Source organism: Pelecanus crispus, chromosome 5 (genome assembly GCF_030463565.1).
Source record: "Pelecanus crispus isolate bPelCri1 chromosome 5, bPelCri1.pri, whole genome shotgun sequence".
NCBI lineage: Eukaryota > Metazoa > Chordata > Aves > Pelecaniformes > Pelecanidae > Pelecanus > Pelecanus crispus.
In genome coordinates, this window is record NC_134647.1 from 13,290,155 (window position 1) to 13,310,371 (window position 20,217).

At 43.6% G+C, this 20,217-nt stretch overlaps 1 protein-coding gene across 1 annotated transcript in view; it reads right to left on the reverse strand.

Annotated features, from left to right (window-relative positions):
- PDIA5 (protein disulfide isomerase family A member 5) overlaps positions 1-20,217 on the reverse strand; it is an 84,682-nt gene that overhangs the window by 24,974 nt on the left and 39,491 nt on the right. Inside the window, 3 exon segments of the mRNA XM_075710825.1 lie at positions 4,071-4,201; positions 6,738-6,901; positions 7,953-8,023. Of these exon segments, the coding sequence (XP_075566940.1) occupies positions 4,071-4,201; positions 6,738-6,901; positions 7,953-8,023 (366 nt within the window).

A 20,217-nucleotide genomic window follows, 5' to 3' on the forward strand; every position in this document is an offset into this window, starting at 1 on the left:
CAGAATTTTGGATTAAAACCACAATACACTCCTGAAGAACTATCTGCATCTCCCTATTTCATTGAAAAATGCTCACTTAGCTTCAATCACATTTTATTTCCTTAATTCAGTTTGAGTAATGCAGCAAAACCATCTCCAACTGAGAAGACATGTTATTTACTGGAACTTTGTTGCCCTTTGTGATTCTGACAACTAATCACAACCAACTGCTTCTATTTTGCACAGTTTTCAGTGCTAGAGTAGGAGGAGGTTAAAATTTAATGCACTGGCAAAGTCAAATCTCAATTATCTGGGATAATGGAGTGGAGAGAGCACATAAAAGTAAAAATGCAGATAAAACACATTCAGATAAGCTATATGAACAAACTGTGAGGACATATGACAAAGAAGAAAGGAAAGTCAGTGCGTTGATCCCAGAAGAGGCACTGATGCAAACTGGTCAGTCCAGGATGCTAGGCATTTAATGCTGCAAGTCTTGAAACAAGCTCTGGACATAGACCACAGACATGCAGCTAGTGTACTTGTGGCCACAGCTGGTTAAGCACTGCAGTCCAATTGGGCTAGGCTGGATCTATTCTTGTCCATTTGGCTTAATTCCTGATTTGGTCCACAGCCCCCCAAATCCCGATCATCCACACACCAGGCTATGCATGTACACCAAACCATACTCAGACTAGTTGCCTTCTCTCCCCATTTCTGGACGAAGCCAGGCAGTTACAAAAGGAAACCTGGAGTAGTTGAGGGTACTCCAAGGACTGGTCTATGGAGATAATACAGACACAGATCCCATAAACCCTCCCAAAACACCTCTCAAATGCTGGTGCAATAAACCTACTGCTTTCAAATGCTCCTCAAACCCCTCCTGGCAGTCCCCAGGACACAACACGCACCTGTGGCATCATGCTTCACTTCAGCAAAGTGTATCATTATCCTCCTCTTATTTTAGGCATTTTGAACTCAGAGGTAAGGGAGTGGGACGACAATTACATCTTAGGACCACAAGAGCCCCACAAGGGTCCAGAGAAGAGCTGGGCCAGGTGCTGCGCAGCACAGACGCCAGCAGCCTGCTCCAAGTGCTAGCCCTGAGAAGCGCTGCCAAGTGCCAGCCCACACCATGAGCCTGCGTGGCGTGGTGGCCGCAGAGGGTACAGACCTACCCAGCGGACACCCGGATGAAGATCAGGTCCAAGGCAGTTATTAGCACAAGTAGCATTAGCTTTTCTGCAGCTGGCACTTTTGCCCCAGGTCAGTACCGGGGAGCTGCCCCTGCTGCTGCCTCTGCCCCAAATCAGTCATTACAGCGCACAGAGATGCCACCAGGGAGGAACGGGAACGTGAAATCAAGAACATCACTCTCTGTAGGAGTCGAGTCCACACGAGGGGATTTTTTTCCCAGTAATTTCAATAGTTTTGATTCTGATTCTCAGTCCTTAAAATACTCTACCGGCACCAGGAATAACCTTTGCGCTTCACCCACTTTCAGGGTGATGGAGTAATGAGTTCCCCGTCTTTTCCATGTGGATGTAGCAGTTTTCTCTTCTGGAGCTAAATCACTGTGAAGCACTGTTCAGTACTATTAAAGCACCGCTCAGCTCAGTCCAGAGTTATCGGCATAGCAGCAGATTGATGGTTCTCCTATACATATTAAGTAATTTGGACTGGAAGCTGCCAGAGAAAAGCCTGATCTCATTTTAAATTGCATGTAAGATATATATCTGTGGCCTTTGCCTAAAGGTTTGTCACTCTAGCTGAAAGCTTTACAAAGGTCAGAATATTCAACTTCCTGCTTTAAATTCTAATGACAGATGAGAGATACATTTCTTAGCATAAATATTTATATATAAACATACTTTATATATGCATGTATACACACACCCCCAATCTTAAAATATCTCAGCATATGTGTAAGTGTAACAAATACTGTCATAGAGTCACAAGTGAATGGAGTAACATAATGTGAGTCTGCACTGACCTAAGATGAGGATCTGAATAGAAAAAGAAAATTATTTGAGATAACGGGGCCTGGCAATTTTAGCAGTGTTCCTTCTGCACTAAAATAAGCAAGTTAAGACTAATTGGCAATGTAAGCTCCAAGAGGTCTCAAGATTGAGAAAACGGTAAACAAAAGCTAATCTATCAAATTTAGCAGGAGGCACATTATCACTGCAGAAAAGCTGAAAAATAGAATGATTTGTACCGTTCTATTGCATTAATGATTATTTCACAGAAACCAGAGATTGAAAATATTCATCTGCTACTTTCCCTGCACTTCACAAAGGGCAGGCTCGTTGCACTCCCTTTGTGCACCTGCTTTCTGCTTTGCACACAGACACTTCCACATTTAGGGAAAATGAATCTGACAAATCAGAAACTGTGCATGACCCACATACTGACAACACAACAGCAATGCTGACTGTCTTAGGAGTCACAGGAAGGCCAGAAGTGGTTCCAGTTAGCACCTCTCTGTCCTGCCTATAGGTGGCCTCAAGCAGCGCTGTATCCAAAACAGTGCAAGAAGAACATCTCTGAAGGGCAGCCTCAAAGGACCCAACAGTCTTACATCATGCAAGCCTTGCTTTTACAGCCTGTTCGTACAGACAGGGCCAAGCTGGTCTTTATTCACCCCTCCTGGGTGTAAGGGTAGAAGTCAACCCGCAAACAACAGTATCATAATTAGCCCATCAGGCAAGTTGCCTCATGCTTTCAACCCTGAGAGCTACATACTCGTTGCACGTAGTGTCTTTGCTTTAAACATGGCCTTAAAAAAGACCAAGAATTTAAGTGCCTTAAAAAGGTGCAGCTAAAAACCAAACAGGAAATAAATCTCTCTCTTCCACAGAAAGTCACTCATCGGGTAGAGAGAACTCAAGAGATGGCGAACTCCTAAATCTTACCATTTCGTGTGTAAAATTTGATTTTAAGTTACAGCTTGTTCTTAACCAGTTGAGGTCCATGAATCAGAAATTCCTGGCACGTGGGCAATTTTTAGTCAATAGGTGGTGGGAACTGGAGTTGAGAAGGGATTAAGTCCCCTTCCCTTTTCTTTTACAACCTTCCAGAAATCTCCCTTCTGAATTGCACCCCTCCCTTCTCCCACATCCCACATCCAGCAGGGCTTCGTGGGAGCCCAAAAGCATTCATGTTTAATTCTCTAATAGAAAAGGAAAATAAGGGGCTGCCTGATTAAACATTAGGGACCTGAGCTTTTTCTCCCTTTCTGGAAAATACCTTCAGTTTAATGGGAACAAGTTAGTAACTGCTTATCTGAAGGCTATCCATTAATTGCAGGGCTGGCCTTGCGATAGGGAAGAATTTTTCTTGCATCTGGGTGGGCTGAGTCATGGTGCTGTAAAAGCAAGTTAATACTATCTAATATGAAGTGTAAGGATTATCTTCTCCCTTTGACAGATCCCTCAAAAGTCAAAAACCTGTACCAAGTCTGCCTGTCTCTGGGACAACACAGGAAAACAGAAAAGGTCCCTCCCATTCACCTAATTTATAAAGGGCCTGATTCAAAACCTCTCTAGAAATATTCTCAGGAGCTTCAAAAAGAATGTGTGCATGTGATGCACGCAAAACAATCTGGAAGGAGGAAGCTATGCCCATATTCCCAGTGGAGATTTAAATGTAGATTTATTACAGACAAAATTTATTCCACCAAAATTTGTTCTCAGCTTCTGGGGACTGATTCCTCCTACACCACTATATCGATTTCACTGCTGAAGTGCTGCACTAATGAGTCAGGCTCTCCATGTCCATTGTGCTACTATAAAGGATCACATTTTGTTATATGGACGATAAAATGCAGCAGAGGAAAATAAATCTGTTTTGTTTTTGTACCCCTGACTGCTTTGGTGTCTGCATTAGCACAATAACTCTTTAAATAAACACTGTATACCGTTTTGTTTCCATTTATAAAGATACACATGATGGCGATGATGGTCCCATGCACTTATATTCAGAATCAGCTTTTTACCCTTAAAAGTCTGGGGACACCAATGGAATTAATTCAGGATTTCATAAACTGTAGAGTTTATAAACCCCATCCTTGTAGAGAGGTATTTACTCACATGGTGCATAGAACATGACAAGGGTGTGCTTCTTCTTCTTCAAGGACTCCCTGAAATCTTCTCCAGCAAGGTGGATAACGCTAGTCTGTTTTTCTTCCCATGCAGGCTCAGGTGGAGGTGGTGCTTCAGGACTAGAAAAGAAAGGAAATGAGATCGGTTTGAAAATGATTCTGGAAGCAGGCAAAGGGACATCACGTCCTGGTCATGAGGGAACTGAGGTCAAACAATCCTTCAGGGTGCCTGTGCAGTAGAAAAACATGCTCAATATTTCCAACAGCAGATAACAAAAAAGATGCAAGTTAATTTCTGGAACTCAATAAAAATATAATTTAAGTGATTGTACTCAGGCATATGAGTAGGAATGCAGAATAAAGATGTCCTACATTGCATCCAGCATCTGGGTGGAAAAAACATTGCTCTTGTATCACTGCGTCGTCCATAGGCATGAATTGAGAAGAACAGCAAGCAGGTGGAATCAAAAGGCAACTGATATAGAACAGCATCTTCCATTCAAACCTCCTTTTTGTACTCTTTATCGCTATCATGCAAACTTCTATAAAGAATTTCGTGACCTTCTCTTGAATTCAGATATTAAAGCTAGGATGCAATAATCAGCATCATTCCACTTCAAAGACTAGGGGTGACTGAACTGGAATATTTTACCTTGATAAAGAGAATGTCAGGTTTCAATTATGACTGCACATACTGACTAGATCAGAGCAATCCCGCACATCTAGAGCGCCTCTAACAAAACTTCTGCTATTCACCAGCTCACAGACTTCTCTCAGACTCATTAAATTCATTCCTGCTGTATCTTAAATAGTGATTACTTATATAAAATCATCAGAATGGTGCCACAGTGTAAAGACCTTCATATGTCGCCTTGGTAATAAATTAGTTTTTCAGAGTTCCCTGTCACTTTGAATGACACCATTTTAAGTTGTATCAGGTACATAAAAACCAAGTGGAGAAAAACTCTATTTTTAAAGTCCTACTCAAGGTCACTTGGTGGACATCCATCGTATTTCCATCGATACTGATTTGCCAGTTGTTAGAGAAAGAACTAGGACAGCTGGTTTGAATTTTCACACAAACACAGTCAGTGTGAGCTATCATTGATTACAGTTACAGTTAGAGGTGTGACTTCATCTCACACAGACCTTCCCATGCTGACCTGAAATAAGCTACCCAGATACTGGTAATAACCTAGTGTGGCAGTCACCACAGAGGGACCGGAGCCAAAACCCGCACGGCTGCAACTAGACCACTCATTGGGATAGGTTTACACAAGCTGTGCTTTTCTCTCCAGCCCACACCCCAGATGCATCCCTATTTCCAGCAACTTCAGTGTAGCTGTCACAATTTTATCCCTGGTCAGCCAACAAGGATCTTACTCTAGTGCATCCCTAGTTGGGAGAACATCCAGCAGCCAAGAGCAGGAGACAAGCTGTCTGGGTTTCCCCTCTGTTGCTGACTACCTGAGGCTGCAGACAAAAGTCTTCCAGAGGCACAAGAGGATCCAGAAGGGATTAACATCCCTTCCCTCTTCGTTATTGCTTATTCACCTACCAGTATGTACAGGCAGCGTCAACCTGACTGCTTAACTTAACATAAATTACGTAGCACTCAAAATACTCCAGCAAACTGGTGAAACTAGGACAGTGACTTAACATCCAGTATTGACACAGCAGCCTGGCGACTGAGTACACCGGGAGGCCACGGGAGTACTGTGTCTAAATATAAAATATAGATAAAACTTCCCAACATGCTACAAAGATGCTGCCGGACCATATCTATTACCTGATTTGAAGCACTCGGAGATGTAATCAAAAAAACCAAACAAAAAACCAAACCAAAATAACAACCCCACACACACAACCCCCCCCCCCACCACCACCACCAAATAAGAGGGGAAAAATTAAGATTACATTCCTCACACCAACTGCACTTAATGGTTGAATGATTTAAAAACTTCACAAAACACTGGCAGGTTTTTTCCCATTGAATAATGCAGAAAATACATTAGGCTTACAGTACCTAAAGGAAATGCATATTTTATTCTAGAATACTTAAAGAGAGAATTGTACCAGCAATTTACTTCTTTGAAATGAAATTCTTTTCATCACACATCAAACTTAATTCTGCATATTTTAACACACCACCCAAGAAAAGTTGGTTAGTGCAGACAAAGGTGCTGTTTTTGTTGGTCTCGCTGGCTTTCCTTCAGCCCCACGTAGCTGGTATTCTAGGCATTGGCTCTGAAATGCTGGAAAGAGAAGAGTACAACTGCAGAAATTCAGTTACTAACAGTGAAATCTGCTGCTTAGTATAAAGAGAGAACAACAAATGTTCTGTTTATTTTTCAGAGCCACTGCTATTCCTTCTCCGGTGAGAGGCTTAGGGTATATTTGAAAAATATTTATTTTGGGAAAGAAATACCGGGACAACTATGAAAAACCCTGCAGCAAATAAAGGATTTGGTGTATTAGAGACCATAATTAACATAGATGTTTGTATGGCTTTGAATACTGGAATTCAATTTGGTTTTGTTAGCAACGGATTTAGGCAGTCAATGAAGCTAGGTTTAAGATTTATTTCTTCACCAAAGCAGCCTTCAGGAGCCAGTAACCAGGAACCCAAATACTCTCTCAGACCCTCAAAACTTACTTTTGCAGCCAGTCGATGATCTTCTTCTTTGTTCTGAGGTGTGGCAGAGTGTACTTCTCCTCTCCATCCTTAAAATACTTCAAAGTAGGAAACCCTGAGATGTGATATTTTTCTGCCAGCGCCTTGTTGACGGTAGCATCGACTGCTGCAAGGACACCTGGACTCTAAAACAGAGACCACCAGCTGTAAGTCCCAGCAACATACACACAGCCCTTTGGCAGAAAACAGTGGACTTGGGGGCAATCTCTCATGATCTAGGTGCCTTCGCTTTCCCAGGTACTCAGCACAGACACACAGAAAGACACAGAGGACTGATACAAAACCAGGAAGGGACATCTTATAGACTAAATGTAACCAGGGCATCACCTGTCCTCCTCCCATTTTTGACAGGATTCCCTGTACATCATTCACTTTATAATACTTAAGAGCTGTTCCCAGAAACGGCATTTCCTCCTGCAAATCCCAATTTCTCCCAGAAGAAACAAGCGTTGTTAAATACAAGTTTACTTTGAGGCAAATTCATCTTTCCCTAACTTGCGGGCATCTTTACGTGGACCACCTTTAGAGTCACAGGAGAACGGACACTTGTAGAGTGTGATTCATCCAATCTTTTTCTCATCTCCTTCTCCAACAACTACAAAGGCACTCTAGATGTGTCCACTGAAAATGCTTAAAGTATGGGGGAGACTAATCCTACTTCTCCTCTTGCATGGCGTACACAGCGTGAGACTGAATCAATAGCACTAATACTTATATTATTGGATCTCTCTTCTCCAGCCATGCTGATGGAGCACTTAACATGAAACTAATGGAGTGATGCAACCATAAAACCAGGGTATCTGAAAGAGGGATCAACCCCCTTTGTTTTTTTTCCAAATCTAATTCATAAATAAAAGCCTATGTTTCTTCATATTCGATGCCTTTAAGTAAGGGGAAAAAAAAATCCATTTTGGATTTGATCATATTATGTATAAGGCCTACAGCAGAACACATAAACATTTTTCGATTTTGTTTTCATTGAAGACAGAACGTTCTTTCTAAGACTTTGGCAGGGCTCATGCATTAGCGATGAGACTGTACTTTGGAAGCACATTTTGAAGGGTCCTGTGGGAGGATGAGAACAGCTGAATTTGTTGTAGGGAGAAAAGTCACTTTTATTACTCCAGTTATTTATTACTGATTATTTGAAGGATATAATAAAGGAAATTAGCTTACATCACTGGCTACATGGAGAAACTCTGCAGCCTTCTCATATTCTGGCTTCATTTTCTTACAGTGCCCGCACCCTGCCAAAAAAACCAAAATCCAATTAAGTTGTACACGCCATGGTTAGTCATTGACCCATCTAGCCATTATCAAAATCCAAAACCATGTGGTAGAGATTTACTAGAATTTAGTATGCATTTTACTTAATTTATTTATAAAACCTTAGTATGATTTAGGATCTTTTCCAAAGTAGTCACTATGGTTTAAACATTTTAAAAAAAGAAAAAACAAACCACACCTGAATTTGCACCCACACCTCCTTCCTCCCAGAAAGTACTATAAACACAGTACTTGTCAGGCCCATAGCTTCTAGCACACTCTTGGGCGAGTTGGGCGAGGCACAACCTCACCAGTTTCAGTTTCCAAATCTTTATCTGCTTTAAAAAGAAACAACAGAGGCTCTCACGTGACTTCCTGACTTAAAGTGGAGGCTCATACTAGTGCAGCTTAATTGAGTAACGTCATTTGAATTAAACTGCACTGATAATAAGCCCCGCTTTACAGCGGTGCAGCATGTCCCTCTAGCAAGGATTTGCACTGATTTAATCACATCAGTGTAATTACACCACCACATATGTTCTCAACAAAAGCAGGGCCTGTAAAACCAAGATAATGGTGCTTTCTCGCTTGTGCGAAGTTCTCCACAGATCTGCCATTACTTCACCGCTAACTGCTGACATTACAATAAAGTAAAATGAATGCATGAGTGAGAAAAGCAGATTTAAAATAAATTATTTGGGTGTAAATTAAACTGCTTTCAGCTGGTGCAATTGCTTCCAGGCAAGCTGAAATTTCAGGACCAGGTGAGGTTCCTGCCGCGACGTGAAGTTACGCTTCAGCGCCTATGGCGGGACGCTGGGCCCCCGGGACAGCCCCTTCCTCGCCCCCCGGGACCAGCACAACCGCAGCCCCGCGGGGTCACAGCGAGGCATCGACAGCGGCGGCATCGACACCCAGGCAGGGCGAGGGCCGGCTCCTGCGCGCAGACCAGAGATGCGGAGAGCTGTAGCAAGGCGCGTGGCACGACCCAGACGCGCTGCGCTCGCCAGCCCCTGTGCAATGTAATCTCCACGCAATCCCTCGCCGCGGTTTTTCCTCTTGTTTACAGCAGCAGCCAGCTCTTCTTTCTTCAGCTGTTATTGCTGGAACGGGCAACTTGAAAGCCCAGACTTTGCTGAGCTTTTGAAAGTCATATCAGAAAATACAGATAGAAATCTGTTTCAACACAGCTTCAGCAAAAGCCATTTCTGAGGTGTACAGGCAACAGGGTTGGGGCTACTTTTACACCACTGTCTAAAAGAAAATAAACCAAGGACTCTGAATCTCAGCACTGCTTTGATTCCCACTAATGGGATGACTGGCGAAGCCAGCAGATGCAAACCTAAGCCTGAACTCAACCACGTTCTATACAGCGCAAGTTAAAGAGCGTTCACAGCCAAGAAGCAGCAGGACATCCAGGTGTAACTTCACCACCACAAACAGGGACTTCAGCAGAGCTTCAACCACCGCAGCACACCATGAAACGCTTTCAGGGCATGTTTATAGCACCGGGTGGACACACTTGAATAAAGACTGCAAATCCCACATGAGAATTACAGCAAATACCCAAACGGTTGATCCCAGACCAAACACCAGTTCAAACACCAGCTAAGGTCCACACTGCTTAGGCATCTGCATAGTGACCACAGCATTAAAAGGCCCCACATCGTTCTTTTGAGCAAAAACCAATGCTTTGATGTGGTAGGAGCAGCAGAACGAGGGGACCTCAGCTGGAGGATGAAGCTTTGCTTTGGTTTTACAGGGTGGCAGAAGCACGGGCCACCAAGCTGGGCACCTGATGCGAGAGCTTCAGAGGTGAATTCAGGAAGAAGCTGGAAAAGGCTGAGGAAGAGTACTGTCTCAGCACTGCTTGTCTTGGTTAAGAGCATGAAAGAGGCTGGCAAAATGATTTATTTGCCACCCACAGAAAACTTGCAGGCATATGGCTTTGTGGAAGGGGCTGACAGTTCCCTTTGACACCTGCCCGAATTGATTTATTTCTCCTTTTAGGAGCAGGGAACTTTATTCATTTTCTACTCTTCCTCACTTCTAAACAAAGGGCATCTTGAGTCCCAGCTCAGATACTGGGAACCTCTCTGAATTAGCTAGCTCAAATTTGTACAAAAAAAAACCCCTTTTTTGCAGGGTTAACTTCACCTTGGTGGGCTTTACACAGTGTGTCCTCCAGCCAGAGCAAACTTCATACTGTGCTCTAGATATGGTGTCCACACAATCTACACTATATTCCACAATCATTAATATTCGATCTGAGCAACCAAAAGCATCAAACAACCTGAGTTTTCACAAACGTATGCAGAGAAAAAAAAAACCCAACCCCCCAAAACCCCCACCCAAACAAGTTAGGCATACTTTGCCCAGGAAATAAATCCAATCCAAAGCATCTGAAATTCAGGTAAGTAATATTTTGGAGAAAGATACCCAGACTATGAAATGTCACTGTTCCGGGTTCCTTCCTGAACATCACACAGACACAGCACTACTGACTGTCACAAAGCTAACTCCCTCATGCTTAAAATAAAGGGGAAGCAGGATCAGGTCTTTAAAGGCACTTAAATGTAAACTGAAGCTCTCAAATCTCTTTTCATGCAATGCTTGTTCTACCCCTGACATATGCCAGCCTGGAAAAAATGTCACCACATTAAACTGAATCTGAAAGAGGGACAACAAATCTTAAGAGCTTCTCCCACAATAAACAATGCTTCTGTGTCCATCTTTATGAGAATTTTGCTATTGTGTGCTACAGCCTGCTTCTACCTACCATTGCAGAAAAGGGGGATAGGAATTAGAAGTCAAACATACACACTGAAAATCAATTAATCTCTATGATTATTTATCCTACCTTTCAATAATCCTGTGAGGATTGCCACTAAATTCTCAAGACCAATGAAAAAGGCATTTAAATGAATTCCAAGGTCACTGCTTCTCCTTTGATTGCCACATTAGGTTGTTCAGCAGCAGCTGTATCCCTCTGCACTAAGCTCCTCTAGTTTTAGATGTTTCCTGTTCATAAAATGAATGGGAAAATAACAACAACTCTACCGGCCCTTAGCCCAGACACTCCAATGAGCTGCATAAGGTCTGCTGGGATAGTGGAAGGAAGCCCGCAGGTCTGTAGCGGGCATCTGTGATAGAAGATACGCTCTTAGAAGATGCGCTGCCAGGTCAAGTGTATACTGGCATTAAAACTAAAAGACTAAGCAAGGGAAGCAACTCATTCGGTCCCAGCTGAGAAGAGAAAGGTTGCAGTCAACACAAGGATGCCCCACAGCCTACTCCAAGCGCTGACATCCTCTGAGCCTCTCTGGGTCATGGCTGGTGGAAACACCCAAGGGACTTGTAGGTGTCTACACAAGAGGACTCCCACAGCCTCGGTCTTTTCTCGCAGAAGACAAGTAGCTTGCCTGGATGTGCAAGTCAGAGTTACTCTCCATCCGGAAACAGAAACCAGTCAGGATTCAGTGCCTGGCTCTGCTGAACAGTTCTGGACAACTCCCTTGACCTCTCAACGCCTCATCTTGCTCCTCTTGCACAATATGAGCCTCAGGCTGCAAGGGCCATGGTGCTCGAATGGAAAAGAGCACGTGGAGTAAGTGTAAAGGAGGAGTGTTACAAGACACAAAAAAGAAGTCAAAACTTACAAAAATCAATGCTAGGACATCTGGTACAAGACAGGCCCTTGCTAACCGTTTTTAAAACAGATGTCTAAATGAAGCAAGGATGCTGTTTTCCCAGTTTATTTATAATCAATTTTCTCATTTGCACTGCGCAGCCAGGCAGATAAACAGCTCCTTCCTTGAGTGCAGTTGCTGTCACACAGCTTAGCTCAGCTGCACCCCCAGAACAACAGTAATCACAGGTGCCCAAATCGCCCGAGCGCAGAGGAGTCACCTCCCTCCAGAATCGCACCGCAGGGCAAAGGACAACACTCGCTCAGTGCTTCATCCTTCCCAGAGCGCGACCGTACTCAAGCGTGGAGGCAAAGGCCAAGTGTGGACAGAGCGATGTTAATGTGCAAGGGCGAGCAGCACATGGACAAATGGAAGGTTAACAAATGTACCAACCAACTTTTTTTTCCAAGTAAATATCTGTGTGTGTTTACAGCAGCCTGTTTGGCACCGTGGCAAAGACTCACAATACAGAGCACAGTTGCTCCAAATGTTTTCAGAAGTGAACTAATGCAAACATTTCTAGTGTTAAAAGCAAGTTTTGCCTGCAGAAGACGGGCAGAAAACCAGTCAAGCAGCTCCAGCTAAGCTCCTGCACATGCTGTCCTAGTGCTGTCCCAGAACGTAAATCCCTCTTTCTCTCTGTCATTCACTGTTTGCTTCTTTCAGGTTATTATGGTTATACAAATAAACCCCATGCTTTTGGTCACCTCCTCTCATTTCAAGACAACGTTGTCTGAGAATCTGAAATTTACGTGACAAGCAAGAGATAAAAGCCAACATCCAGGCGGTTGTGGACAAGGAATTTCTGACATGAAGAACCCTAGAGATAAATTAAATTGCAAATAAAGATTTTAAAGAATCATTACATTTCTGCCATCGACAGACTGCTTGAGTACTGTTATCATGTACCAGCTATTTATTGTATCATGCCAGCTCTACATCCATCTATAGCTGCCTACCAAAAATATCGCCATTAGCCTGATGAGGAAACAAATTTGAAGCACAAACCACGTCCTGCTTTCAGCAAGTGGGTCACTGGCAGTTCAGACTACGCTCATGGAAGATTTACAGATGACTTCAAGAAAACAAACACAAAAGTCTCAAAAAATTCAGATGCACTTTTACTCTCTAAACACTTAACACCTGGGGATACACCTTTGGTTTCTCCATTCCTAATCCCAGAGGAGCAGTGACCTCTCAACACGGCAGAATAGCCAGCCCTTATGCATGCCCTATTGTTAACTTTGACCATACACCTGTATATATATATAAAAGCAAGAGTATGTACATGGCAGGGGAGACGCAACCCATGCAGCCAGGGCAAGAATACACACAAGTCCCAGCCCTCTTACCCTACATGAGAACGCAAATGTATTCTCTTCTGCCATGGAAGTCTTTAACATGCAAAGATTTCTTATGCATCATGTAAAAGAGTAGCTCTAAGGTTTGACACGAGGCAGCTTACAGTTCTTTCACCAGTGTAGGAGAGCATAAACTACAGCAGCTGCAGATTCCCTTGCATAATTTAGCCGTCTGCATTGCAGACATCTGATAAGAAATCATCCACAAATTTGGCAGGAAGGGAGGATGACAAAAGCAGCTGTTTTTCCCTGTAATCACAGGTACTAATTTGCAACCATGTTGGTTGCATGTTCACTTAATAGTCATAATGGTCATAGCCATCAGGCCATGCCCAGATCTCCAGGTTTCTGCTTGGGGGTGGGGAATCATCTTATGAAGGATCAGGAGCTCAAGAAATTTTATGCATCCTTTTCTCTCTGGTTACTTACTCCCACCAAACTGTCCATCTCCTTCTCACCAGCAGCACTGCCCACCCGGGTAAAATTCCGGATACTTAAAGACAAAGATGTTTCAAGACTTTATGTTTTCTTGTAAGATCAGCAGGAGCAGCTTCAACTTCTGTAACATGCTATTGAATTCCAATTTTCATCACCTAGAAACGTGGGCACACATACACAAATTCAGACTCCCCCCACCTCACTACTCTACTTTTACAGGTAGGTTTGATTTGACCAAGTATTACATTGATTAGGGATCAGTGACAAGCAAACAGCTTTATGGCTTGACAAAAGACAAAGCCTGTGAAAGGTCAGCGTGGAAAAGACTCTGAGGAACTAGAAATACAGAATTAGAAGGAAAACACTTCAGCAGTTTGGATTATTGCAGTCATGCTACATTTACGCGGTTGCAGCCTAACGCGCCAGCTGCGTGGGCTGCACAGTTCACCCCAGTGACAGGAGAGCAGTACAGCATCCCGTCCCCACCATTATCACCATCTCACTGGCAGTGCCACAAACGCACAGCGCAGTCAATTTGCGCGTGCAATGATCTGCGCAAATCCAGTCCCAGCGTGTGCACGCAGAAGAAAGTCCCTGCCTGCTTCCAGCAGCTCTTCAGTGTGAAGTTGGTGCACAAAATGACTACAAATTGGTCACCCCTTCCCCTGCCCACACGACTTGCTGAGGCAGTAGTGACCCCATCCCAGCCACCGTCTCTCTCGGGAGCACCTTATACACGCGCTGCAGAGCACACACGGCAGGCACAGAAGTTCCCGGGGGAAAGCTTCAGGGCGCTGAGAAAAACAGAGTAGCACAGCGTGGGTCACTACCAAACGGTTCAGATGGACACAAAACAAACGCCTGATCAGGCCACGGGAACAGGCCAACACCACACGAACTGCCTGACACCCGCCTGGTACATGGGGACGCACGCTGAGCGAGCCAAACCTCACCTCCCTACCTGATCACCTCAGCTGTAAAGGTGAAAACATTTGAAAGCCAATTCTTAGTCGTCTTTTCTGTGCCGGCGTAACTATCTGCCCCCCAGCATCACTGAAACTGCTCAGCAGAAGAAGGTCTGTAACAGATTTAGACAGTTACAGTATGAGTTTGGCTTATTTATTTACCTTTTAAGAAGACACTCGGATCTCTGCCTCACGTAAGATAAATCAGATCAAACTGAGAAGAGAGCTTAACCAAACGCGTCCTCTGGGAACCCTGTCTGCATCCGTGCCATATTCACAGCTCCGGCGGAAGGGCTACCTTCAGCCCGCCACAGAGCTTGGCAGAGGGAGGCTCAGCACATGGCAGGAGAAACACCACGCAGGCTCCTGCTGCCTCCAGAGGATTTAAAAGACGACAGCTCTGATGACCTCCTGCATAACACATGCTTCTGCCTTCATTTCTGGTCATGCTGGAGCGTATCTTCTTTTGACGTAAAGGCTCAGGGGAAGGGGTGAATATTCTCCAAGGCTAAGCAGCTAACCTCAGCCACCGGCTGCTACCTCCCAGGGGTCCCTGAGAGTTAAGCACAGAGAGAGATTTCTGCTCTATCTTGCCCTCGGAGTGTGCTCTCTCTGCTTTTAAACTTACAGGGAGCCCTCGCTGAGCCGAGCTCCTGAAATTAGTCTTTGAAAAATATACCCCCATCTGCAATGGCACCGACTCCAGTGCACGTCCAGGAAAGATCTTTAAGCTAATCACCATCTTTATTTAAAATAAACTAACAACAAAAATCACACGCTTCCTTATTTCTATTCCAAATCTGGCTTTAGCTTCCAGCTATTGGAGATTAGGGTGCATGTATATTCCCTCTTCGTCAAAACTATATGGTGCAACTGGTAGAAATCAGTGTTGGGAGATGATGGTGCCTCCTACCACCCCTCCTGCATGGGAAAAGAAGTGAAGGAAGGTGGATCAGCTGGCATCAGGAGATACGAATTACACTTCCTACACCAGCTTGGAGGGAACATGGCCCTGAGTAGGTGTTGAAAATTAATCTTCCCCTATTGAAATCTGAAAGAGAGAGACAACAGCACGGCTGCCTTAAGGTGAATTTATTGAGAGTTCATGAAAAATACCACCAGAAGGTTTCCTTCTCAATTAAACCATAATTATTCTAAATCCAAAAAAGACACCCCACCCACCCCTTTCTCCACTGACAGATTATCCACAAAATTTCGCCTTGAGGAGGGAAGAGAAGTTGCACTGCTTTCCCTCACACTCTGACCCTACTATGGAAGACTTTATACTTTGGATTTAGCAATGAAAATGCCAGAGAACAGAGGGTAGATGTAATAGCTTTGAGTGTCCAGCTCGGGAAAACAGCATAGCAAGCAAATGATTTCCTAGGATGCAATTTGTATAAAACATCAGCAAAATGGATGCAATACAAAGAGAGCTTCCCAAGAAAGGTACATCCCAAAGCACTTAAGCTTATGGGGCAGGCGTGTTCAAAGCAATGGTGACACTGGCTATTACTGTGAAGATACCTATAAAAATCAAGTATCAGGAAGGGATACTATGCAGAATGCACACTTTTTGTCCAAAATCAGAGCAAAAGTGGTTACCAGCTGAGATGCATTCACCTACTTAAAGAGAAGTGTTCTGGGATGCTTGCTAACCACAAGCAGTCGGGACTCCGGAAGACACACCTCCACCATCAGCACAATACCTCAGTATCAAAGCAATAGATTAATTCATTAATAACTCAGAAAGACTACATCACTTGCCGACTCACCATCTGAAAGGGCACAAGCAGCAGACAGATAGGCAAGCAATCTTTCACTGTACGTTTCTCTGTTCATTATTTGCCCTTTAAAGTAAGTTCTCTACCTTCCACAGGATAATAAAAATTGAAGCCATAAAGTATTTAGGAAGACAAAGTTGATAATGAAAACTCTACCTGTAATGATTCAAATAGCAGAGGTACTGTAAGGCACTTTCCAAATGAGAGCCCTGCACTGTGTATTAAGCTTATCCAGGTAAGGAAATTAATTTATTTCAGAAGAAATAAACCTGGTGCTTAATTCTTAAAGCTAATTCCTACTGTTAACCCATCATTAGAGGCAAGCAAAGTAAATCTATAAAAATAAGTTAGGCTTCACTCCTATCAGAACTTACCACGAGAGCATTAAGGGTTTATACGTAAACCAGGGTCAAGCTTGCGGGATGACAGTCACCCACTCTGCATGCTCGGATGAGGACTTTCACTGGACAAAAAAGGCCAACTAAAATTACGAAAGTCCTTTAAAAGACCACTCTGAATAACTAAATAATCTACAACAGATACCTAGAGAAGGGGAGAATGGGGTGAGTCTCCCTTCAGCTGTCACCTCTCAGCTGCCCCTTGGCTCTCCAGCAGCCATAGCTACTCGTTTGCAGTAGTCTCAGTTAGTCGGTAAGGACTTTTTAGGAGAGAGGGAAGGCAACCGTAATGTGAGAAATGAGGCAGCAAATCCCCAAAGAAACTAATGTTCCCTTCACACCACCTGCCACACATTCACAGGAAGATTTTCTGATTGGAATAGCCGTTGCAAATGTCGTCTTTAATAGAGAAACTAATTGCTCCCTATTGGAGGCAAGCATACAGCAATGCATTTTGAACAAATGCCCCAAATTTCACAAAACCCAAATATCTACAGTTCAGGTCCCGTCTTTCCTCCTTTACTACTGTCCTGCATACTGCTCTCGATATGCACAAATGCTAGCAAGTTGTTCAAAGCACACGCCGTGTCCCCAGAACAGCACCACGGCACAGAGCAAGTTGAGATCCAGCCCGAAGGCAAAGTAGCCACAAACGCCCCAAAAGTTTGGTTTTGCTACGATTTCTGTTACGAAGCTGAACCAGAGCAAGCCAAGGCTCCTCCCTTCAAGTCCTGGCACAGGCTGTAACCAGGCTGCAAGTCATCAGCTCTAGTTGCGATAATCTTGTCTGAGCTGTGTGCTCACCCGGTGGGAGATGCGGTTTCCTGAATTTGGGGGCCAAAAGCCTGATTGCCTGCCCCAAACCAGGGAACGCCAAAGGCATCGTCCTACTTCCGTCGTGTTAATCAAGCCTTTGCAACATTCAGTTATGATATGCCTTCCCTGCCGCAATTCTTGCAATACTGGAGCATCTCACAGTCTGGACGTAGCTCGCTACGTAAAACTCCCACGCAAGGTGAAATGTTATCTCCACTACACAGATTGGAAACAGAGACAAATATTTAGTGACATGGGTCACGATCGTACAAATCAAAGCAAGGCAAGGAACTAAACTTTTACATCTCCAGGCCAAGGGTATTGCTTTTATCACTGGATCATCCTTTTTTTTTTTTTTTATGATTTTACCCTGCTCAAAGAGCACAAACTGCTTCAAAAAGACAATCTTCTTATACGAACTGTGTGCTCTAGTATCAAAAGACCAACACAAAAGAGACAATGGACTCTGTCATTACTGTCCTCACCCTTTTCATTAGGTATCTTATCAAGTTTTACTGCACACGCTAGTTATTAGGATTTTTATACTCTCCACATTCCTATTTATATTAAGTACCATTAAAAACCCATATTGATTTTTATTTTTAAACCCTCAAGAAACATAAGTGGGATGGTCATTAAAGGAAAAATTTGTGTCAGGTTCTTCATTTTCCTGGTTTGCTGCATTTTTAAGAACTCCTGTTTTAATGTGTGATTAAATCTTCACTGAAAATCATTGCTGTAATTAGTTTAATGACGCAGGTCACTGGACTGGCAGGTCACTGCACTGAACTGTTTACACTCCCCAAGATTTTTGGTGATATTCAAATATATGTAATATCAAGCAACACCCTGTTGTAGATTTACACGCTTTTAAACACTGATGAACCTAGTCTGCGTGTCCCAGCCCTCCTCCCTCTGAAATCAACAGTCAGAACTTGCTCACTTCAGTGGAAGCAGATTCAGGAGCCAAGAATTTACCTGCTTCTAACTGGTTTATATGAAGAATGTATCTGTTCCAGGAGCCTGCCAGTAACGTACAGCTAAAAAGTACATACACACAATGAACAGAAAGTTGGCACAATTTACACTTGTCCAGGGAAGCATTTTATCGTACATTCCATTAAAAATGCATTAAGGCAACATTAAAGTTAGGCACCTAAGGGATATAAAGAGTCAGGAAACATGATGCTGAAACTGAAGCAGATCTCTTCACCTATCTATCCAGACTCTTAAACAGTAGCATTCATCATCCGAGTGCCCTTGCACAACAAGTCAATCTTTCAGTGATCAGGGCATTGCAACAGCCCATCCTGACATCTGCACTGCTTCGCCAAGGAACCCAACAGAGCTAGATACTGCCTGTGACCTACATAACGGTCCAGAAAGTTTGCCTTGTTCAAAGCTTTCTCTAATTACTCCAAGAGCAAGGAGAAAATTTTTGTGGGGTCTAGTAGGAACAGGATCGAGCCCACAACAAGCACCTTGACACATACATGTCTCCCTGTGTATCGTCCCATGGACTAGTACACACAGCTGCATTACATGGATATGGCATCTGCCAAGCTTCCAAATACACGACCTGCCTTACACACTACGAACTTCCAGTAAGTCTTTCAGGCTGCAGCCAAGGCAGCACAGAACTGCTTGCCTTTGTTTTCTTCTCTGACTACAGCATCGCTGAATAATGGGCACAATTGTTTCTAAATTATTGCCCATGCAGGAAGTCCAATTTAAAAAGCAGAGTTCATTCGTGAGGTTGGATTGTCAAAGCTTATAAACACCATTCAGGAAACTCTAAAGCAAACCCTTGACTGAGGGCTACATGCTGCCAAGCTTTCGGCTTCCAGCTCCCCGCCATTTCACACAGGTAAAGCGCACCTTGAGAGCACAGCTCTTCTCTGCAACTTCTGCCGCTCAATATGCTCTTCTCACACAGAATTATCGTCAACCAAGGACTGAGCAACATTATACAACTGGAAACAACGGCAGAGTGCAGATGTGGAGGAATACTGCAGTAGATGCTGTTACTGCTGCTGCTGACACTCCTCCTGGGAAGCTACCTGATGCCCCTCCATGAGGACACCGGCCAGATGCAGGGCTTCTCTTCGAAACACCCAGCTTGGCTGGAGCCAAGGCTGAGGCCCGAAGGCAGACCTTTGGTGAGGAAAGAGTATTTTCTACCTGAACTAAACGGATACCATCAACAGAGACAAGCAGAAGCTTCTTACAAAGAGCTACCACTAGATGATGTCAAATAAATTAAGGGGGTTCCTAGCATGGGTCTAATAAGAACAGCTTCCCAGCAACCTACCGTTTGTCTTTATCCTAGAGGCTGTACATCTGAAGGCAGATGCCAAAAACTCTCTATGTAGCCGCTGAACACAGCCAACATTTTATTTTAAAAATCACAAATGTCAGATATGATGGGGACAAATAAAAATTAAAGGATATTTCCATCCATTCCACATTCAGTGCTCTTGTTGTTTGGATAACCCACAAGCCTTTAACCTCCAGTTAACTGGTGCAACTGCATTGGTTTATATTTTTAAAAAAATATAAATCCTTGATTGAATCATGAATTAGCATGGAAAAACGTAAGATTTTATTTATTTATTTATCACAGGCTGCCAATGTTAGGCTGCTGCTGACCTGTGCTGGAAAGGCTATTTTTTCAGTCTGCACAGTAAATTAATTCTTCAGCCTTTTCAACCCATGGCCTTTCTG